This window comes from Apteryx mantelli, chromosome 10, assembly GCF_036417845.1.
Source record: "Apteryx mantelli isolate bAptMan1 chromosome 10, bAptMan1.hap1, whole genome shotgun sequence".
NCBI classification, from domain to species: Eukaryota; Metazoa; Chordata; class Aves; order Apterygiformes; family Apterygidae; genus Apteryx; species Apteryx mantelli.
The window spans coordinates 9978053-10002958 of NC_089987.1; the positions used below are offsets into that span (position 1 = coordinate 9978053).

A 24906-nucleotide genomic window follows, 5' to 3' on the forward strand; every position below is an offset into this window, starting at 1 on the left:
TCAACGGAAAGATATTTGGTTCTTTTAAAAGGAATGCACTTGGGTGGTTTGTACATATAGAAAGAATATTATGTCAGAACCTTTGTAGTAAGGGTAATGAAAATTATTGTTCCTTGAAGTCTCTAGAATGAAACCTATGAATATACTATATATTCTTCCCTTACAAACATAATACAAAGTCTACAGAGATATTTATGTTTTCACCTGTTTCATATTAATGATGAAAATCTTTTAAGTCTTCCAATCTTTAGATTACTCGGAAAGTTGATTGATCATACTAGATTATTAAATAGTATTCATTACCTACACATTTCCAAACTTTATGAAGCTCTGTTTTTTCTACCTTCACCTTGCAATTCTTTGTAATGTTAACTAAACCCCCAAACAGAGTTTTGCAATTTAATTTACACTGAAGACATGACAAACAAAAACACACAAATAAAACACTACCCAATAAAAGTGCTGAAAGTAGGTGTGTGTATATGCTTGTCATTAGAAATTAACACTTAGCAATTACCCAGGATTGTTTCTAATCTACTGCATATACTTCTGTCTTTTGAGAAAAAAACATCCTGTCTGTGATAATAGCATAGGATATTTTATAGAAAATATAATGTAGAACAGAGTCAAACATGGATGTCCTTAAGTCTATTTTAGGTGGACAGAGCTATAGTATATTACACTTTAAGCCTTTCTTAGTGACATGGGCTTTGAGGAAAGCGTAGCTTATGGAACAAGACAGACAAACACTGAAGGGTTGCATTTATTAATATTCTGGCTGGATTTGGAATTTTACTATCATAGGTCTCTCACACTATCTTAAAAAGGTTGCACAACAGTTCTAAAAGCTAATGCTTGTCCATAGCAATAAACAGCCAGCACTAACGAAGCATACCTTATCGCACTGTTTGCAGCATCAGGGTCTTTGGCATGTACTTTTCCAACGACGGTACCAGATGCTGCATTTTCTTGTACTTCAAAAATATAACTTGGTTTTAAAAATATGGGAGGCTCATCAGCATCTTCCACAGTAATCTTCACTGTCACTGTGTCCTTGAATGGTCCATTGCTGATGAACTTAGGATCAATATGTACATTGGCTGCCTCTACCTTCAGACTGTAGGACTTTTTGGTTTCAAAATCTAAGAGCTGTGAGAAACAAGATGATGGTGCATCCATTGAACAGAGTTAGCAAAACTAGAGTGTAAGAGCAGTAAACAGTCCCCTAGTATTCAATAACATAAAACAAATGTGAGCATATCTTTCAACAAGCTTGGACTGAAATGTGTATATTTAAAAAGACGCAGACTCAAGTGGAAGGAGCTACATTCTATGCATGCAGCAGCAGCAGCAGAGGAAGGCCGCGCAGGACAGCCTTCCAGGCAGCACAGAGGAGGGGTGGAGAGGAAAGAAATCACTAGAAAATGCTAGGCTTGGTCTATCCCAAGCTGGCAGGCTTTCCTTTAGGGATATGGATGTGGTTTGCACTGCTGGCTGCACCATATGATAGGACAAAGACAATTATTACTTAAGTAACAGGGGAAATATGCAGATGGCTCATTGTTCCTCTTTCATTTCTGTAGTCCCTTCCATCCATAGACCTCATAGCACTTTAAAAAAGGGAGGTGAAATAACATCCCATGAGACAAATCCTTTTGAGACCCTGATCGAAGCTGCAGCGTATCTGCGTTGTCACTGACATGGAATGGCTGCAGGGTTGCAGTATGGGTAGCTTCAAAATGATTATGCCTCTAAGTAACTGAGAAGCAGGTGCCAACCACAATTCACAAAGTATGGCTAATACTATAGACTGAATTCAGGCACTATACCCCACCCCTAGAACAAATACAGTAATTGAACTGCAGCATAAATTTTGTTGGAATTTTGTTGGAAGTGACCTGTGGAGGTCATGTAGTCCAACCTGATGTGCAGAGCAAAGCAACTCTGAAGTTAAGCTGCCCAGAGCCTTCTCCTTTTAATTTTTGAACATCCCCAAGAAAAATGAATAGCTACAAAGATATGAAGAGCAAAATAATACTATTAAAATAGAAAATAGTATTTATAATTTATATTATTTAAAAAATATTTAATAGTATTTAAAAAAAAATCACACTGATGGATTGTGTATGAAATAAGCTCAGTATTTTTGCTGCTTTTGGCATAGCCTGTGACTCCTTCAGAACAATATTGTGGACAATGCACAGCTGAGGAATTCAAACTATAGGGCATGAGGCTGTTTAGACCGAACATAAAGCAACAGTGAATGTCTGCTACTTATCAGCACTAGGCAAAACTTCATCAACAATGAAGCTGATGGCATTGTATTTTACCGTGACTTTTTATTATGAATTCATTTAGTTTTTGCATTAATCCACTGTACAGTTTTTATGTAACTCTTCTTGGTTATTTTCTTCCATTCCATTTCAGCTAATGGGGAAATGGAATATTAAGAGTTAATCACAGCTTTATAAACAAATTCAGTGAAATAACATTTACTGTTATTTTAGTTTAGGTGATAATCCATTACAACTAAATATTCTGTCAGAAACAAAGCATATTACACATTTGTAGGTTTGAAAGAACAGTATTACGCACCTTCTTAAGCTTTACAACACCTTCCTGAGTCTCGTAATCTGTTGTAATTTCAAACATATCCACTCCATCTCCATCAATGATGCTGTAAGCTACTAAGCCATTTTCTCCAATGTCTGGATCTTTGGCCTTCACTCTTCCAACTTCCTCTCCTGGAACGGCTGCTTCTGATACTGACATCTGGTATACACCTGGTAAAAGAAAAAAAGGCATTTACCTTAAATATGCAGTCTGCTTCTTCATTTGTATATTTACTCATGTAACTTGTAAGTTCCAAATAAACACAGTAATTTTTCACATTTTTCAAATTCCCCGAAGGAATGTTATGTAATAAAGAGCTTCGAGAGATAAGTCATCTAGGAAATCTTAAAACGCATTGCTAACCCCATAAAATTCCCACCTCACTGATGTTTTATACAACCTTTACCTGTCATGTTCAGGGAAGAGTTAAAAGGCCAACTCATCTGTCAGAATACAGAAATGATTGTGACATCAAGGTTGTAATTCGTATCAGAGATGTTATTACAAAAATTGAAGGAAAATTCTGTTTCATATGACTCATGGTATGACCTTCAACTCTTTAGCATCTAGAAGGATAACTGCCCATTCAGTCAGGAGCCACAAATTATATAACATGAATTGGATAAGACCTCACTGCTGTGCTGCCTAAAAGAATAAATCTGCTGCTTTCTATGGCTTTAACTTGAAGTATGAACTTGTACTAGCAGTGAATATTAAAATTTAGCACAAAAGAGAATACATACCAATTTGGGTGTGATTCCATATCAAACAAAAAGTGGCTATCCCATATCAAACACCACTTGAAAAACAAGCCCTAAACCTCCCACAGATGTGTTGCTGTACAGGTTTTTCCCTTGTGTATTCAGGGACACCAGAGCAGAGCACTAATATTCCCAGATAAATCTCTCTCCAACAGTTGTCCTTTAAGCAACATTGCTTCCTGGACCTTCCTGACCCTCTCTAGAGTTTAAGTAGCGTAACCTGACCCTAAATGTACAAATCTACATCGGTGTTTTCTGCCATTTCATCAGCATGAATATTTACATGAATAAAAAAACAGCATGAGAAAGTGAAATGATCTAATTTATCCTCCACTCCATAATTTCTCTTTGCTGCTACCACTGGCACTCTAGGAACATCAGGAGACTTACACCAGGCAGGACTTGGCTCATTACCCATGCAAACAATTGGCACATGTCATGGAAATAGACCATTAACTCCAGTCACAAAGAAATCAAAATTTAAGCACATAACTCATTAAGGATTTCAGCTATGTATTAAAAAAAAAAGGGAAAATCACGTGGCTGTTACTATAAACAGGCCAAATTCTGGCTCTCATTTACAAAGCATTCCAAATTAAGGTTTTAACCTTGGGGATGAATCATTAAGTAGAGTAACTGCATTTGGCATTTCCGATCATTGATTTAAATAGTCTCACAAAACATACACTTTTTGCACTCAGTAAAGTGGGTAGAATTTGCTGAGAAAAATCCATCATTTGATTGAAGTATTCAGCAAAATACCATGTGCTGTTGCCCAAGGTTATGATTTGGAGTGAAAAGGGGTGCTTGTGAGGTATATAAAAACCTAACTTCAGATAGGAATCGCAATGGGGGTACATGGAGGGACAGGGCATACCACTTTCTAGAATGTAACGCTTTCCTGTTAGAATGGTAGAAAATGCTGACATATTTTTACATTTAGGGTCTGGCTATGTCACTTAAGCTCTAGCATGAGGGTCCAAGAAGCTATGACTCTGGAAGAGGAACTGTTAGAGAGATGTCCAAATCCAGGATGTATCAGTGTCCTTCAATTGCTCAGAGGAGAAAAGAGTGGGGTGGGGGGTGCATACCCTGCCTTCTAAAAAAATCCTTCAGGCAGCGAAGAGTCCGATAATGCACTTCCAATCCAGCTGTGAACACTGAACCTATTAATGTCAGCCCAGACTAATTTTATATGTGAAAAATTAATAGTTAGTGCAGGTATTAAAAACAACTTTATTTTACCACTGACAGTACACTTCCAGCATCAATTTCAAAATGGCACTGTATTAAATTTGTTTTTTTATTGCCATGGTAGATATAACTCATTAGAAGTATCCAGTCTTCTGGATTTATCCTTATGAACAGTCCCTAGTTCACTGAGAGTGTTTATAGAAGTAGAGGATGAAGCATCAACACTTAAACTGAAAAGCTATGTGAAATAAAAAATTATGCTCATTCACTTGAAGGTCTGTCAAAGACCTGAAAGAGCAAAATCAGGAGCTGTTAATAGATTATGCAACGCTCTGTCATCAAGGGCCATGAAAAGCAAGGCACTTGTAGCCCGAGAAATACTGCTGTAAGAACATAAAGTAGATCACCTTTCCTTTGTCCGCACTCATCAATAAACAGAGTGGATTTGCTCATTGAAAATGACTATTGAAACTCTATTCTTGCAAATAGCTATGAACTGGGAATACTGAAAGGCTTACAATAAGGCCACTTGGAGACTTCTTTCAAAGACTGTAAGTCTCGCAGGAGAGCTTTCTGATGCATATTGCAGCTCTCCAGCCACAGAAGAATCTGTTCATATACGAGACATGAAAGAATTTCTTTTAACCTCCTCCTATTTCCCCACAAAGATTTCTCACTGTTCTTGTGGTCTAAGCAGAGTAGTAAACACAGTTTGCCTTTTTAAACAGTCTTTTACATCCACCATATAATTATGAAATGGGAAATAAAGTAAGCTATCTTAGTCCGGAACTGCTGCAGTGGAGGTAAATTTGGGGGTATTTTTGCCAGAGTTGCTTTAACTATCCCAAGAAATGAGGCTTCTCCATTACTAGAAAAGTCCGGACTATGTCTCCCTGGTCACATCATAGATATATTTCTAATATAACATGGTCCAGCAGTTTTAAAAATGAATTGTACAGTTAGGAATACTTCTAATCTTGACTTCAAAAAAAATGACGCACTTTGCAGCACAGAGCAAACCATCCAAACACTAAAGCTCAGTACGCTATTAGCAAAATGATGTAAATAATATTTATTTATTCACATGGGCTGTGATAATCCATTAGTTACTGTTTTTTGAAGTTCTGAATATGTCAGATACTCTACAAATGCACGGATTAATAAAAAATGTGATTTAGTAAGGACTTTGTTACTTACTCTGTGGGAACTTTGGCGGATTGTCATTGACATCTGTAAGTGTAATTGTCACTTTGGTTGTCCCTGAGAGGCCTCCCATGTGTCCCCCCATATCTTTTGCCTGTATTACAACATGATATTCTTCCTTAGCTTCTCTGTCCATATTCGGAAGGGCAGTTCGGATAATTCCTATAAATACAAAGAAAATATGACACATGCAAATGTTCCAACTTTCACATCATGAAAAATGGACACTGGACACTGCATTTTCTAACTTATGTTAAAATAGAGCAATACATGCAGTAATGGTGCAGATTCTGCTTTCTCTATACTCTGCATCATGCTATGCAAACAAACTAGCCGAAATATTCAGCATAGTTAAACACAGAACTACCCTGGAGAATTACATTTCAGCACAGAAATTGCCGTTTCTATCATATCACAAAATAAATAGTCAGTAACATCTTTCTGGTGTAGTGTCCCTAGAAGCTCTACCAAATGCCAGAGGACCAACCTACAAAACAACTTAGCTAGGATCAGGAAAGAATGAAAAAAGCTTTGTTCAAACACATCAGTAGATATATCTGAATACAATGCCTTGGCCAATATATTTAATCCATCATTTTAATGTATTCCAGTTATGAGGTTCTACTCAAATAAATTGCTCAGTAATACCTGTTTGAGCTTCCACCGAGAAGTACGGCTGACCTTCAAGAATACTGTAAACCAACTTGGCGCTGTTCCCATAGGTAGGATCATCAGCATCTGAAGCTGTTACCTGAATAACTGATGTACCTAAATACAGAAAGCAAAGGCAGAAGGAATACAGTCAGAAGCAAATATATCTGAGAGAACCATGCGGAGATACTTTCAGTTGTATGGCACGACTATTTTTTAATGATTTATTTCCGGGTTTGGTAAATGAAAAAATTTACTTAACAATTTATATACAAGGAAATAGACTCATAAGATCCATAAATACGTCACCAACTGTGCCATGGATTAATGTTCTAAACAGTGAAGATATAAAAGTCAACAGTCACGCTGTTCCATTATGTCCTTCTTCCCCAGTAGTTTAAGCATTACATTGCTTTTGACATTAGACAACCAAACAAAAGAGTTTTCTTTTTCCATTTTCCTCAAAAAGTTTCACAGGAATCATTCCCGTGGAAATCTCCAAGGTAGATACAAGATTTTTCTTTGCTGGCTCAAACAGGAGATGAAAACTGAATGGATAGTGTGGCAGTAACTCCTTAGCTTTATTAAACAGCTCAGCCAAAAGCATGATCTTGATGTTTACCCCAGGGGACTCACACTCCATAAATACCCAGGAACCTTCATGTTCCTTCCCAGGGTGGAACAGTGCCATTCCCTGAACCTTCTGCAGAGATACTTTGACCATGATAGTTAGTAGCTGCAGCAGGGTTTGATTTGATCAGTGAATTAGATAAATTGACTGAGTAGTTGGCTGAGGATGAAGTAAGTTTTACCTCCCAAAATTCTAAATAATAATAATTAAATTAGGCCAAGATGTATTGCAAAAGTAACTTCCTCTATACAGCCAGGCACTGACGTCTGTTTATGAGTACTTACCTACATTTGATCTCTCCGGCACATTGGCATGGTAGTTTTCATGAAGAAACTCTGGTGGGTTGTCATTTATATCTTGAACTTTAACAATGAATTCAGAGGGTGGTTCCAAAGGTCTGTTAGTGTTCCTGTCTACAGCTTGTGCTGTGAGAGTGTACTGAGCTCTCTCTTCGCGGTCCAGTGTCTTTGTTGCATGGATGTTCCCTGATTTGTCATCAATAACAAAAATGATTCCTGCTCCTTCACCTGAGAGAATGTATTTAATGTTTCCATCTCCAGAATCGATATCCGAATGAAGCTACAAAATGAGAAACAGACATAAGGTAACAAGATGGTATCCATCTTATGTATATGTATATGAGACAAAAAAAGTTCCTGAAATTACTATAATTTTCATAGTTTTCAAAAAGTCTTGTCCTTGATCAAGAGCTAATTCGTGCATGGGCTGATGCTGTGAGTACCTGTTCACTGCATTCAGGGAAGCTGTCCTGATGATTTTCATGCTGCCACATGTAGGGAGCTACTGAGACCCAAGCTTTAAGATTTAAGGAAGAAAATACATAATGAGATAGTTATAACAGGCTCTTTGTTCAAATGAGGATGGAAGGAAGAGTCACTTCTACAAACAGTTTGTACTCTTCATACTAATCAGATTTTACTAGGTTGCATTTAAAAAGTTAAGTAACTCATGGAGCTGTAACAAATGAGCCAATCTTTGATTGCGAACAAGTTTTTAATAACAACTTCTTTATTATAAAATAAGTAACAAATGCTACTGAACTTTCTTACCTTCATGACCTGTGCACACTTCAGTTTGATGAATGAGAGAAACATTGAGCCAAATTATAGATTTATTGATCATACATTCACAGTTACAAATTGTACATTTCTAACCATCTTTTAAACCAGAATACCCAGAATGGAATTTGGTGTCATTGACCCAATTCTCTTCTCTTTTGTGCTGGTGTTAAGTCGATGCAGTTCCACTGATTTAACGGGAAGTTATAAACTGGTAGTTCACAGTAAAGGAAAAAATAATTAGCTCAGTATGTACGTACATATACTTGTTCACACAGATTATATGTCTCAATGTATACATACCTTTCGTATTTAATTTTACTGATACCTTAAAAATGAAAGGATGAAGAGGTAGCTATTGAGCAGTACACTTTTATTAAGCTGCTGGGTTAGATGTTACATTTTTAGTTACTATTATAAAAGTCCTGAGAATGATACCAGATATTCTTGGGACACACTTTAGTTCAAATGGTTGCTGTGGTCCCTGCTGTGGTGTTACATGACAGCTTGTACACCTTCATTCAAAGACTACCGAAGTCAATGGAAAAACCTGCAATCACTTCAAGAGTCTTTTGCTTAGCTCCTTAATGGAGCTACAACAACATGATTAATTCTAGGTGAATAAGTGCTTGCTGAATAAGCAGCTAATATAACAGAAAAGCAGTGGCAAGAAAAAAAGCAACTCACATAATAACGAAGCAGAACATAATTAATATTCAAATGAATGAAAAAACATAATTTCTTTCTTACCCTTCCCACTAGTACAGGATCTGGTCCTGTATACTCTTCTATGACAAAGAACTGATTCCACACCCAGCCTCTTTTTGAACGATGCAGAACTTGTCCTTCTTTCCCTTTTTCATGGTGACCATGAAGTGACGGCCTTGCGTTGTTCAGTTTTTCTGTAGTGATGGCATGGCTGTAATACAGCATGCCCATGCAGATTAGAGCGGCATGTAAACAATTGTCCTCCTTCATTTTTGGTTATTCTGTAGGCACAGGAGTATCCAGGAATCTACCCCTTCCACCTTGGAAGTCAAAAAATGTGGGGCTACTGAAAAGTTTCAGATTAAATGTTCTGCACATAAAATGCCACCACACATGAAATGCTTCACTTTAATGCTCTGCAGCTTCCCAACTTAATTCCTAAAAGAAAATGAAATAGAGAAAAATATCAGTTCTTTCATGTCTTTCAGGTGCAATAATTTCTTTACTAAGCAAAATGAAACTAGTACTAATTTGGAACATTTCAAGATAAGAAGATTAAAATGTAATAATTATTATATTAAGTAATGAGTATATTTGGTGTTTTGTTATATGCAACCCCCATTTTATAAAATCTCCTAACTTGCTGGTTAGGGCACTCATTTGAACGTTGGAAGATAGAGAATTATATTCTTTCATGATCCTGCCAAATGGATTTAGCCCAAGATGCAAGGTAACTTTAGAAATACCTAATTTATATCTAAGCCCTCTTAGGAGCTTAGATTTAAGCCTTAGATATAAGCCTTTAAGCCACAGGCTTAGATATAAGATAGATACCAAGATACTTGCTTATCAAGAATGGAATATTTCTACACATGCCCAGAAAAAGGCCTTTTAATGACCAACAGATTTTCATGCTGCAAATAAGTACCTAGGCAGGGGCAGTGGCTGACAGAAATCTGAAGACCTAAATTTTGGATTCAGGCACTTGAAATAGCCCTTCTACCTCCCTCCGAGGATCACGTCATCAAAGGTGAGAAGCAGCACTGATTGCCAATGCTCCTCTCTTTGTTCTGGTGACTATAACTGTCACAGACCAATACAAATATATAGAGATACTTCTAATAATGTAACAATTGACAGTAGCTATTTATTCCTGCTGTTGCTGTGATTTAAATTACCAGAAGTATAGTATTTTCTTAATTTCTCATAATTTTTTTAAATCAGTAGGTCAGAATTAATATTTGAAGCAGAAACTGCATAATACAGTGAAACCTGAACTAAGGTCTACACCTCCAGCAGCTAACAATCCATCTTAGAGGCCACTTTGACATATCCCTGGGGTTTCCAATACATTCTCCTTCAAGCTTTACAGAACAGCCAATTTTTACGGGTTCCTAGGATGTTTGTTTCAGCTCTCAGTGTAATTCACTTTGTTATTCTGCAAGACTAATAAAATACTCAAGGCTATATCCTTACAGGCATATGTATAAATACATGCTACCATCTTCATTAAAAGAGAATGATTTTTTTATGAGAGATACGGAGGTCTTGCACATAGTATTTGTAGCATAGAAAATGTGAATATAAGGAAAAGCTTGAACCTACATCACATCCTACAGCTCCAGCAACAGATAAACAGCTCAGCAGTACTGAACCCACCCCCCCGGGGGTGTCCTTCTCAAAGCCAGGGCAGTCATGTCCTCCCCTACAGTCCCTTTTGCAGTTACCTAAAAAAACCACATCCAACATCGAGAAATAGGGTGCATGTATAAATAAGGAAGGAAATATTTGTGTTCCTTATCTCCAAAAAGGCTGTCTTTTTGTTTTAGCTGTAAAACAGAAATCACCTCAACTACCACACCATAATGACTCCAGCCTAATGAATTAAATGGTAGTCGCACATATATACGCAAACATAATCTGGCACCAAGGGAGGGATTTCTACAGTTTTCTTTCTTAAGCATATTTATTTATTAAGTACAACACTTGGTGTAAACATTTAATTTTTCACTATTGTTACATGATGTCACATTACAGATGACCCATAACAGTATGGCAGATATGAAAAAGAAAACTCTCTCTACTATTTTGGTCAGAAAAATGATTTTAAATTCAGTTATTCAGACATAAAATGTGTGTGTGAGCTGTGGAGCATTAGGCCTGGGTTTTCTGAGTTTGTTTCTTGTCTCCATTTTGTTGAGAGGCAAAAATAAAGCGGGACTTAAAGAAGCTGCAAACTAATATTTATCCTGGTTTAGAAGCAGCTTAAATAGCAGAAGCCTTTCAGCATGAATCATTACAGTGGCCTTTTCTATGATAACATTAATTTTAAGAGGAAACTGACATTTTTTTTTCAATTATGCATAAAAAACCTGAACTGAGGCACCTACTATGCAGTAGTTACTGACTAAGCTTCCCTGTCATTTCAGTAACTGTTTATTAAACCTCCCTCAAAGTTCAGAAAAGTCTTTTTAAAAATAATCCATCAAATTCTCCACTCAGTCCCATAGATGTAAAATGTGTTCCTCTGTCCTGTTCAGTGCACACCTCTGGATTTACACCCCTGGACAGGTGTAAATTTAACCCCACAGCAAGCAGGCTCTGAGGTTACCTCTCCTGGGTACTTTGTCTACAGAAACTTATTGATGTTACCAAATTCGACATATTATAGCCACTTTAGCCCTCTTCGTAATTGCATTCAGTTAATCAATGCTATTGCTGTTTCGCAAGTGGTTTGCTATGGAGTGGCCTTTCAGCTGAATAGCCTCCAATGTCCTGCACCTACAGCTAATTATGCTGGACGAGTACATTTGCTACGAGCATCTAGTGTGTTCCTCGTGTGCAGCAGTTAGCAGTGCCTGGCTCCTGGACTGTCAAACAGGGCCTACATGCTCCAAATAGAAACGAAACAAAAAGGCTGCTGCACCTAGACAGCAGTATATTTTTAAACCTGTTGCTAGAAATGGTTAACAAGTAAACTGCTTGCTTTAATAGATTTTGGACATGTTTAAAAATTAAATTATTCTTCAGATCATTAATATCAAATTATGGTCTCAACAATGAAAACAAGTAAACAAATACAGCCATTATTCCCAAATTTTGCAAGACTGTTATGTAAGTCAGTAAACACTTTATAAAGATGCTTAACCATAACTGAAAAGCCAAGCTGACATATATGCTGCTTATTATCAGCTGTTCAAGTATGAAACAAAACATTAACCACACATCCATGCTTAATGACGATTTAAAGCAGCAATTGCTTGCTACCTTTAGTTCTTTCCTCCGTGTATATGTGGGGAGAGAGGAAGCACTAACGCTATGTCTTTGGGACAAAAAAAACGACTGCATCTCATCCCGTGAACCCTACTCGGGCAGAAGTCACTGGAGCTGTTTATGGTAATTGCTTCTGTCTGGGGTTGTAATGCGAGAGGACTCCATGCCACTAGCACCAAGGTGGCTCTTTAGGAAGCGAGTCGCCGCTCGATGGGCTGCAATTAAAGCTGGAGCGGCAGCCGGGCGAGGTGTGCCTGACCCCGTCGCACCTCTGCCGGCTTCCCCCTTCCCAACGCTCACACGCGCTGTTGAGAGCTTCCCCGACGCTGCCACAGTAGTAAGCCCTGTGACTCCTATCTTACGAAGAACAGTTAATAGCTCCTTGTTAAATCTTTAGGTAGAATAAATCAACAGAGCTCCACTGAAGTCTGTGAAATGACTCTAATTTAGAACAGCTACAGTCTGATTTTATAAACTACTTCCTTCCTAAAAGGCAAGGTGCACGAGATGCTCTTAAGGTATAATTAAAATAAACTGCATTACAAACCAAAGTGGCATCATTAACAAGAAAGAAGTCCTGTTTCCTAGACAATCTACTCAAAGCCTTTCAAACATTTAAATGTAACTCAGCTGCTGAAAGCTAATGGTTTCCTATTTCTTCAAACAGCCAATACGGAAAAACAGCTAAACAATCTATAAAGCACCTCCTTTTCTCCCATGGACATCACTGAGGGAAAAATACCTCATCATCCTCTAAGCATGGTATAAAGATATGAGAACTGCAATTGCAACAGCTGATTGAAGTGCTGCTCGGTGTCCGTAAATTCTCAGTGTGTAGCAGTTTTATTCAGATGCTGTACAACATTACACATATATTGAACAGTTAGAATCATTTGCTGTTAATGTTTCTATTCTTTTTTTTAAAGTCATGATCTGAGGGACACCTTTAACATTATTGTAATTATTCAAACAATTCTGCACGTAGATTATATTGCTAAACTATAGCAAACTGAATCTCAGGTGGGCATTTGCCCAAATTGCAACATCAAAATTTTTTCATTGTTGTTTAGAATTGCACAGCATATAACTTTGAAATTCTACATTTTCCTTAGAAATCTATGAAAATCTAATCCTTCAATCCCCCACATCCTTAAACTTAATGGATACTAAGGTTTGAACTAAGATGACTTTTTCCCAAAAGGAAGAATTCTGTTAATATATTTTAGCTTCATAATTATGGCAATTTTGGTACCGCATAATAGCTCTGTCAGGGATAGGGGAAAAACAAGAGTTAATCAGCCAGTATCCAAGATCCAGTCACTCACAGAGGCACATGAAAGCAATGAGTCTCTCAAATGCTACCTCTGAAAGTTGATCAATCGGGGTGCACAGCACAGAGAAATGTTAAAATGGCATGGAGTCCACACTTGGGAAAACATAATGCACCATAAGGTGTATACACAAAATATTTGCATGGAAATAGCAGCTCTCCCTAAATAATTGCGAAGACATGCCTTCAGGGCCTTTCTAGCTATGTGGTCTATGTTTTGTGCTTCCATTTTTAACTTATTTTTGACAATGCAAAGCTGCAAGTCTCAATTTTATCACAAGAACAGTCTGATCTACCCTTATATAGCACAATCCATCAATATTCATAATGGAAATATGATATTCAACTCATTAAGAACTCATATATCATAAACCTGAAAAATAATATGACCATGTCTTCAGATTATGGCAAAGAATAGAGCCAGAGTTTGGATTACTCCGAAATGCATAAACTCAACTATCCTTCTGCATCCTACCACTGAGAGCCCACAAACCTGCAAAACTCTCAAAGTGCAGCACGGCACAGTAGAGAGGTGGTATTAGGATGCTATCCCAACTCTAAGAGGCAAATCTAAAAAGTCAATGTGCTCTACAAAACTTCACACAAAAATTAGAATGACTGTTTATACATGACTAATAGACAAAAATAAAGAGCCAACAAAGATTATTTTAATGACAAGACCAGTTGCGGAAGCTAAGTCTAGCCAATTTTAAATATCTTTCATTATATTTATAGCAAAAAAATTCCAAACATCCATGCTGACTTCCTGTGTGCTATTAAATGACCATATGTCAAATTAGAATAGACTAAACAATTTTTCTGATTTGTCTGGGCTACAACTTCTGGATGATACATTAAAATAGCAATTGTTCTCAGGAATACACTTGGCAGAAAGCAGTCAAGAGCACAGTGTGGCAATATAATGAAGGATGATTATGTTCTGAAATGTTTTGCAAGAATATCAAGTAAATATGGCAAACTCACAATCCAAATGAGATTTTAGCTGTAATTAGAATTAGCTGAAAAGATGAATGATGTCTTTTACTATAACTTTATCGACAGATGAGTAAATGAATAGTTTTTTAATGACAGAATAAATATTGGACCGCATGAGCTGTGGAGTTAAGAACGGGTGCGGCAGGCGCGGAGCCGGGCCGTAAGGACGGAGCAGCTGGCGCAGTCGGCTGTGCCCCTCGCTGGGGGCACCTGTCGCGGGGGCCTCCCTCCACGTTATCGGCATCGCAAAGTGAGCAGGAACCCTGATCTTTGCTCTCGGGCCAGGGCTGTTTTGAGCAGCCTCTCACTTAGGGCTCCTACGCCATGGTTTAACACAACTGGGTAGCTAAGAGACTCTTTCTTCCTTCAAAACTGTAACAGGGGTCATGAAAAATGAGCAGCTCACTTTGAAAGAAGCTAAGAAAGAGATTTCCAGATCAAATAATCAGCCGAGTCCCACTGAGCCCATACTGCTTAATCTTCAGGGCATATCATGAATTTAACTACTTTGGGACTTTTTAAAAAAAGAGATTAAATGAGGGACACAGAATAGTTACACATGCAAGTGTGCAATTGGTGAATGCATGTATAGCAGTAGGAAGGCAAGAGTCACTGCCATGTATTTTTATTCTTTCTTAGTTTGCCGTATTCACATACCTGATGCCCTTTTCATAAATATTTCAAGACATTCATATAAGTAATAGGAAAACATTTTGAAGGAGGACAGTTCTTGCTGCAGAAAACTACTCAGTCCTACCCAGTTAGTTTCACCCATCTTGATAACCTAATACGCGGTTTTAATTTAATTTTTCCCAATTTAACAAAACTTTGTTCTCCCCTTTGACTTATTTCAAGAAAACATTACAAAAAGGTACGAAAATAGCCTGGTTCCTTTTATTTATGAAACAAAAGAAAATAGTCAGAATAACTTAATTCTCTCAATGACTTTTGGCTTTTAAACTACATTACATTATCAGACCAACCTCTTTTTACCATAGAAAAACTAACTGTACAGCATTCTTGTGGGGGGGAAAAAGTCATATCTCATTTTATTTGCATTAAATAATGGTATGCAAAGTATCAGATCTGCTATATGGCATATCTAGTTTGCATGATACACACAGAAAATTCAGTTCTAAAAGCAAGTCCTTCAGTTCTGAAACATGCCATACTCTTTCTTTCCCCGAAGCTGGACAGGATTAGAATCAGGATTATTGTGTTTCTCTGCTGGAACTAGAGTCTTTTCCACAATGTAGCTGCCTACGTGATATGTAGAATTGAGAATGGTGCAATACTGTCATATCATCATTCCCAAGGTCTACTTTAAATGCAACGAGATGAAGTGGAGGATGAGACAATAACAGCTTTTTTTTCTTTTTTTCAACTCTCAGGGCACAGCAGCAGTTGATGGCTTTGTGTATGTCTTTCCATTCAGGAAATAATCCCATCAGGAGATGGATTTTGCTTCCTCAAATGAAGCCCTGTTCCCAGGGCTGCATTTGTTCACGCACCAGCAGAGGTCCACTGCTAAGTGCCCAATCATGGCTCTTAATCCTCACATACTAAATAGGAAAATGAAAAACTACAGGACTCCAAACCCAGCAAACTGACTTTATGAATATGACTAATCCCATGAGACGAGTCACGTACATATACAAGTAACTACTTGGAATCAGGCATTAAAGGCCAATATGCAGTAGTCTAATGTAAAACATTTCACTTAAATGACAAAAGGCCTGATCTCTGATAGAGAAAAAGATTTTCATGCTCTATACGTAACTGGTAAATCCCATTTTTCCAAAAGTGTAATTCTGAAACAGATCACCAACATCTCCCTGTGAGCCCTTCTGAAGTACTGAATCTTCCTTCCTGTTGAACTTTAGTTCAGTTTTCACTGGAGTGAACATTAAATCATCCTAATCTTAATGCAAATTGATATAGTCTCTTGTGTCATTCACAAAACATTATTAGTCTTATGAGACAAAGTATTTTGTCCAGAAAAGGAAATTTTTCATATTTAGAGATATTTGGGGGGAGAAAATCTGTTAGGTATTCCACTTAACAAAGACGACCTCATACTCCTCCAATTCATGTTGCATTGTCTTGCATGGGAGCATGAGGCCCTTGTAAATGGTTATCATCTAGGCTGCAGTTTTGCAGCAAATTAGGCATTTGTATAATTCTACATGTGGCATGCAAATGCCTAGGGGTTTCTAGGGGGTGTCTAGGGGATATCTAGGGCTATCCTACTGCCCAGGGGTTCTAGGTCATGGCAAGGTTTATTTGTGCTAAATATATAAATAAAATCATTACAGAATAGGGGATTTTCATTTTCAGCTATAAAAGTTACCTTAAAAAATGCTAAATAACTTTTGTAGAATCCTACTCTGAGTTCATTAGGAAAGGAAATCTTAATCCTTTGCATTTTTAAATTATGCTTTATAGCACTGTATTGGATTACTGAGATGTTTAAAGCCAATAATCCCCAGCTGTTCCTAAGAATAGCTTTTGAAATGTAGCCATATTCTTCTGTAACAGCTTTGAGATTCAATATAAGGAAGTCATAGACTAAAACATAAAATGATGGCTCTTTGAAAATAGAAGTCATTTTGCAGCAAAGAGGAGGAAAAATAAGCATCCTGACTAATATGATGTGTTATTTCCTTCAGTATCCACCTCTGAAATCATTTTCACCAGACTTTGGTTTAGTTTGTACTCATTCTAGAAGAGTGAAATTGCCATTTGGTGCACCTCACACAAAGCAGTAGAAAGGTAGGAAGACAACTTAGCACATTATGAACTGAATGACATAGAAATAGGCCTGAGAGAGTGATATTAAAAGACTTGGAAATGAAAAATGTCTGTAAACGGAGTTTCAGTTTACTTGCTGCCCTGGGGAGATCCACTTAAGATAAATGTGACAGAGGCTGTCTTGTTTTTAAGCATAAACTCTACAAGAAAACAACCAGCATAAGAAAGGTAGTCTTATTAAAAAACATGGTGATCGATAGAGTCATCTGAAATAATGACTAAGCCCTTGGAAGAGCTTATTTTAAATAGTAATTGTGTTCTTGCCCATCTCAGCCAAATCGGAATTCTTGTAATTTCCTGTACATTCAAAACCCGCTATAGCTGCAGCCTATGTCCACTCCAGTTTCAATATAGTTTGCTGTTACGTAAGTAAGTGGTTATAGATGACACCTTGAGGAGGAAAATAAATGACAAGTAAAGTCAAGTTACTTCCAGCTACTAAATGCTGTGTTCACACACTAAGCCAATCCTGAATATTTTTTTTTTCTCTTACTAGGAATTTATACTTATGGATGACAAAATCACCCTTGTGCTGTGACTGATGGTCCTTTTGGTTAATGCCAAATATGATACAGAAAGTCAAGTTTAAAGAATGATAATTGAAACTTTACCAAAAATTCATGACTACAGGCAGGCCTATTCAGCCACCAAACCGAACCAAAAAGAATTCCAGCAAATGACCAATTGCTCTTCTGATTTACTGCCTCATGCTGAAGGGTCAACATTCTCCACCCATGCAGAAATCTGAACTGCATCTGTGATATTCTACTTACAGCTTCATTTCTGGAGGCAACTTCAACAGTGCTGTTGAACCCTCAAACCTTTGTAGCATCTCAGTATATAAGAAAATAGTTCATAACCTTGTGTGGCCTTTACATGACCAATACCAAAATATAACTCCGAGTAGCAAGAAAGCTATGAATCAGCTTTCTCTACAGTATATTTTACAGTGCCAAAGCTTTTGGATTCTTCTGGTAAAAGTCCTATTGAGTAGTAAAACCATATATATATCTACAGTGGATATTGCATAGTCTTTGCATACCCCATGCACACACAGAAATGTGTGTGGCAGTTTTCCCTATATATAGAAGTAACTTGAATGTAATTTCCTATATGATTTCACTTTTCCAGAACAATGAAACATTATTTTAAAAAATTATTTTACTTCCAAAAAAAAAAAGATTTATGACAGAGGAAATTATTTCTAGAAAATTTCTGAAAGGAGAATGCAGTGCACAATAGGTTATTCTGCTAAATGTATAATCAATCAATTTCTTCATGTGGTCAAGGCCTCCCTCTACAAAATGTTTTGCCCCTTGGAATATAATTCTACTAGACTACTTGATCCCCTTCAATTTGGTCTCCCTCAAGTAGAAAGTTTCTGATAAAAGATCGCCACTTCAGAGCCACATGCAAGCCCCCTTGAAAAGACAGCAGTTTGTTTAAGTCTAGCAACCATTGTGACTCTCATTTAGAGAGGTTCACATAATTAGATTTTCTGTAACGCTTATCTTTATAAAACTTGACAAGTTAGTGAATTTCTCTCTCTCTCTCTCTCTCTCTCTCTCTCTCTCATTCTCAGATACATTTGCTAGGGAAAGAAAGGTGAGGGCTAAAATTCTGCTCAAAGAGCCTCCTCCCTTTCTTGATGTTCCTGGCATTGCAGAGGGAAGAGCTCAGGTCCTTCAGCCCTGCACATGCAAGATTCTTTCTGACTGTTTGCTTAACTGGTCAAGTTTGGTGCATAAAAGCCAGTTTGAGATTTTTATGAATGAACAATTGAATCAATAATTAAATTTTTCACAGGCAGAGACTGTCTGTGAAGAGACTTATTCTGGCTTGATAGCACGAGACAATAACATTGGAATATTCAAATACATCCCTAATGCAATGTCAATAGTCATCATAAAGGAGACCATCACTGTTTGAGTACCTAATGGGAGGCTAAAGGAGAAAGGGCTAAAATTGCAACTTTAAATGTTAGTTACAATCCATTAAATCACAAGATTATAATTCTAACAATATCTGCACAAATATCTTTTGAAATGTCATGTTCTAAGTAGTCATCATGGAATATTTCCACTTAATTTACTTAAAAAAAACCCCACCACCTTCATTAGATGCAACCTTCCCTTCTGCTTCCTGGGCAGCCTGACCTGCTCTGAGCACAGATCAGAGGAGCTGTCTGTGGTTTCAGTGTTACATGTGATTAGATCCAAAACTGTAAGGGCTAAAACATAATTCCCAATATTATGCTACTAAAAAAAAATGCAACAAGAGCATCAGGTGCTGAGCGTATAAACAGTACAAAAGAGACAGGCTTGCCAACTTGCAATTAAAATGTGTTTTTCATGTGAGTGGTACATTTCCAGAAAAGGGCAAATAATTCAATATATTTTGCATGGACATAATTCATTCCATGTTAGACCTGTTTATTATATATTTCTTACTGACCACATGAAACAATATCATATCCCGGAGATTATGGCCTGACACCACTTCCGATCTGTAGTTACAGATGATTTTGACAAAACATTTCTATTTTTCTGATAGAAACCATTAACATAAGTTTTGAGGCATCAACTTGCTACAGTTGGAATGATGCTCTGGCCCTAAGATACAAAGCAGAAGAGGCAAATTTTAAATACTTTGAACCTATTGCTGTTCTTGCACAAAAGCTGTAATTTTAGAAAGAACTGTCCCATAATGGCATACACGTGAAATTGTCAAAAATGTGCATTTCTTTAATTAGATTAGTGTTATTCATGGCTGAAACTATAAATCAAATATGATATATTTCTGAAAGTTCATTATATGTTTTGGAGATATGAGCTCTAGCTTTTGCCATAATTTCACTCATGTCAAAGGCTAGTCTTCACCTTAATGGTGCAATAATCGGGAACCATGGCATATATCTGCACCCTCGATCATTTATACCAATGTCTTTTTTAACCATCAGGACAGTATAAAACTATTTGACTGTGAATGAATATGTGAATGAATGGCCACTCTGGTAAAGCTTTAGCTTCCAGATCAACAAGAGAGAGTTTTCTCTCTAATGGAGACCAGTGAAGTGTTACTTAAAAACAAGCTTGTGCAAGAAGAAGAAAACAATCTGACACTTGGCATAACTGCTGGATCAAGAACACTATGATTTTTGGATGGAATGACCTTAATATGAGGCAAGTACAGGGGAAAGAATTTATATTCATAGAATAAAAATGGAGGCCAATAATAATAATAATAATAATAATAAGAATTAACTTGTATGTATATATAAAAAGAAGAATGAAACTTCATTTATAAGAATGAGATCAGGCAACTTTTTCACATAAAATATACTCTACTAAAGTTCAGCATATTTTCTACCAAAATGTTCTTTTCAAAAAGTTGCTGAGATGATAGTGCTATTTCAATCCAACCAATTTCCTTTTTACTAAAAAGTCTTCCATAATGGTAATTAAATAAATTGCTCTTGGAGTAATTATGTTTTTTTCTGGAAAAGAACTATTAGGGTGAAGAGATATGAGAGAGTCTGTCACCAAACAAAATCTTTCTGAATACATTTGTGCTTGTTACATTTATTGGAAGAAGGATGGAGCACTTACAAAAGTTGGACCTTTTTAGTTTTTTTAAAGGAAATTTCTACCTGACAGTTGAAATAGGAAACAAACTAAAATGACTGCTGACAGTCTTGGGAATGCAGAGAGAAAGACAATGGAAGTTGTGAGTCAATAGAAAGCTTTTAAAGACCACATGTGTTAAGCCCTAGAGAGCTAGTGTGAACTAGAAGTCCAAATTACGTTAGAGGCAAGTGAGTGGTGGACAAGATGAAGACAAGTGAAAGCCTAAGACTAATGGGTAAGTGCATTGCATAAAAAGACATTCTGCGTGCAAGTACACATACATCATGTTTCTAAGAGCATGAGGCTTTGGAGATCTGTGTACCGTAGCTCTATTAAGGAGCATGGCAATTCATCAAACACCTCTAACCTCTATGAATTGTATCATCCTAGAGCGAAATGAGATGCTTTTACAGTTCTTGGGCTGACCCACAAGTAATTTCTTAATAGGTAACTATGTTTCATCCATACTTCTCCTCCTGCTTACAAGTCAGGCTAAAATGGTTTGTTGCAATGTGTCAAGTATACCATGAACTTAATTATGTTTTTCCTCAGGTTTTTAAACTTGGTTAAAGATTCTCCTATTATTTGTGGAAACCGACCATATATGTGCTATGAAACCTGTGGCACAACCCTCCGCACCTTGTTCTCTGGGCTGGTCTAGTATCTCAGACTTCACAGGACTTTAATGCAATATTGATGCTTGCTGGTTTTGCTCACATTACAGACAACCTGGAGTTTTTCCTCCTGTAAAAGCTGATGCAAAACTTCAGTGGGTATTGGCTTTTCTGTGTGTATAATGCTGAACACTCCCATTTTCCTTTTTGCTTTAAATCCCTTTGGTAAATAGTATGAGGATAATCTCAGAGGCTAAAGATTAAACAGTATGGATTAGTATTTGAATTTCTTTATGGTGTCTTTACAATATCACATCCAAGGATAACGATACAGTCCCCTTCTAGATGCTAACCCTGTACTTCTTTGCCACTCAAAAGATGAAAAGACAGTGTTTTGAGCTCAGAAACTCACAAGAGTGAGGAAAAAGAAAAAAAGAATGATTTGGTACTATTTGTCCTTCACCTACGATCACAAAATAGCTTCCTGGAAATCCAATGGTCAGAGAGAATAAAGCAGAAGCCAGGAACCAGCTGGAGAAACTGGATCTGGGGATTCATCCAAGAACTGGGAACATCTTTCTGAACAGACAGCCGTATCTCTTGTTTAAATGGAATGGCTGTCAGGGTAAGCATTGCCTTAAAAAATGCAATGTGATTTTTTCAAACTCTTTGCGCATATTTTGTGGACCCCTTCAGGTTTAAGCTTCTGTGAGTGAGCTTAACATTGGAGTCAAAGAATGATAAATGTATAAGCAATAAGAACTCATTTTGTATGTCATGTGCGGGCATATATGCTGTATTATGCTACCTGTAAACACTACTGTAACTAAACCCAACTGTAACACACCAACACAAATGATTATATAAGAATGAGACAGCAAATACAAATGTTTACTAAATGCCTATCTATTAATGGGGTTTAATTAAATAGATTAAAGATATTTCCATGTGTAAGCAACACAAACGCTTTAAATTTTCAGAGCCGTGTAACCCAGTAATTCTGGTGTTGTTATTGCTTACAACAGGCCAAAGGCTTTGCGTTAAGCTAACAACACGGGCCTCAGGACCTGTCAGGCTTTGTCTGGACTTCTTTCCACCTGCCTGGGGCTTGGTTTTATTTAGCTTGTTTGGCTGTAACAGGTTATCTAAGGACCAGATGACTATTGTCTAATTTGTTTTGGCTTTTTGCTTAGCTTTGTATGACTTTGTGATGTAATACTGGTTATTATATATATATTCGTTACGAATAGATGGCAATAACAAGTAGTTATTCTGTGTAGAATGAACTATCTATGACCCTAGAATAAAATGCAGCAGAGGGTAGTATGGGCATGTGGATGACATGAGAAGCTTTGAAAGTCCAGGTACAAGATGACACTGGAGGCCCCACAGCCAATGGTCATTTCCTGGCCATCAGAAGAATGCAACTTTTGAAGCTGCTCCAAACCAATTTTAGGAATAACAAAGAGAACAATGGGCAAACTATTCAATATATGTAAAAACACACCTTATATAGTAAAATCAGATGTAATGCGGAACTGAAGAGCAGTGAAGACAGAGCAAGGTGCAGAGTGTGTTAACAAACATACAGAAATGGCTCCAGGTGGATTCTAGGAGGAGGAGGAAGAAACCATCATCGTCATCGTGCTCCTCTGGGGATGCCAATGCCTTGGGTCCCCCACCGAAGACATCATCCAGAGAGATGCAGCGGAGGAGCAGAACCCCACGGAAAGGGTAGATACTAGAAAGTTCGTGTGCAACAGTTTTAGCCATATATCATATGCACCATATAACTGGACTAACAGTTCTTTGGTTAGACTGCTAAGGTTTTAACTAGACTAATAATAAATTCTTGGCTTTGCATATAAGTTTTTTTCCTTTGGCCTAAATAAAGTGCAGTGTAATAAACTGATTCAAGCAATTTAGTCTGTAACTTGGAGGCAACAAGCTGGTAACAGCTCACAGGCAAAGCAGTTCAGCAGGACAAAGGATGATACTGCCAGCCATATGTGAGCTCACTTACATTAATGAAAATGAAGTCTGCACTGGAAGGAATTAACAGGGGGTGAGGAAGAGGAGTTTAACCTGGATAATGAGGGCCAAGAGAGCACCATTCTCTGTTTAGGAGAGTTGTTTTGTGACAGTTTTTAAAAAGCCATTAGCATACTATTCTTTACTGAGAAGTTTTTCCATTTAAATATTTAACTCATCTTTATATTTCTTATCTGAAAGCACTTTTTAAGCAAATCAAATTGCTACAGATCTACAAGGGAAAAAAAAAGGGTCATTCCATTTTACGCTAGGTTTCTTGAATACACAAGTATTGTATTATTTTGTTTATCCTGCAAGAATGCAGCGAAGTAGCAGTAAGCACCGGGTCACTAGCTTTACTGTGAAGTAGCACAACACAGTCTTTGTTGAGCTTTCCTTGGAGTGACTCATTGTAATTCATTGAAAGACTCTTCGCTGTGATGGTGTTGTTCTTTCCTGTGTCTCGTGTAGGGCAGAGAGGGAGAGAAGATAGAAGTGGTACCTTTTAACATGTACAGTAGTGAAGTTTGCAGTTAGTATCCAAACACTTGAAATAGAGATAGTTTCCAATCTTGAAATGAACAACTCATTAGTGAGTCCTACATGTTTGTACAAATCCATTCACTTCAAAAACGAAGTGCTCTTCTTGCCAACATACTGCAATTCACACATGTTGCCTGCAGTGAAAGTATGAAAATAACTCCGGAGGTCTAAGGAGAGGCTTTTGGTTGGTTGGTTGCTTTTGCTTCAGTACAGCCGCATTTCACAAAATATAGCTTATAGCATGAAACTACGCCAAGATAGCTTGGAGGCCTTTCAGAGCGACCAGACTTTCAACGTTACATAATCTGTTTTTCTTTTTGGGGGGAGAGAAGGGAGGATGAGAAGCCAAACAATACCCAAGATTCTCTGGTAATATTAGGTACAAAACTGTAAAAGTACAGTTTTTCTGGGATCAGACCCCAGAATCATCACCCTTTGGTATTTTAGGCTGTTGTTTGTAAGAGGAGATTGTGTTCATAAACAGAACCAGAGAATACCCAAGAGGCTCAGTCCTGTATTTCATTTCCAAACATTATATTGGCTCACACTTCCTATGTTCTGGCCTCTCCTCTTATCCACTGAATTCATTAGAAGGTTTTGGCTACTGGCCAAAAGAAACAGTTAATGCATCGCAGAGCCTATATTGTTTGAAACATCTTTTGAGACAAGAATTTATAGCACTGCTATAATAAAACTCAGATTTCAGCATTAAAGTATGAGTCTGTGTACTTGCCACGCATACCAGTATTATACAGAAAAAGTGAACCATGAAACTCTGAGGAAATTAGGAAAATATGTAGCAACATCTAGAAAGATGCCATTAGGACTTGGTTATACCTTTA

General features: G+C 37.3%; 1 protein-coding gene across 2 annotated transcripts in view; it reads right to left on the reverse strand.

Moving 5' to 3' along the window:
* Nucleotides 1-24906, reverse strand: part of CDH11 (cadherin 11) — an 83129-nt gene that overhangs the window by 11030 nt on the left and 47193 nt on the right. For both annotated transcript variants that reach the window (XM_067302461.1, XM_013941156.2), the window contains 6 exons: nucleotides 8883-9278; nucleotides 7338-7632; nucleotides 6420-6539; nucleotides 5766-5933; nucleotides 2596-2783; nucleotides 896-1149 (listed from right to left, as the gene is read on the reverse strand). In XM_067302461.1, the coding sequence (XP_067158562.1) occupies nucleotides 896-1149; nucleotides 2596-2783; nucleotides 5766-5933; nucleotides 6420-6539; nucleotides 7338-7632; nucleotides 8883-9110 (1253 nt within the window). In that variant the 5' untranslated portion in view covers nucleotides 9111-9278. The remainder of the gene's footprint in view (nucleotides 1-895; nucleotides 1150-2595; nucleotides 2784-5765; nucleotides 5934-6419; nucleotides 6540-7337; nucleotides 7633-8882; nucleotides 9279-24906) is intronic.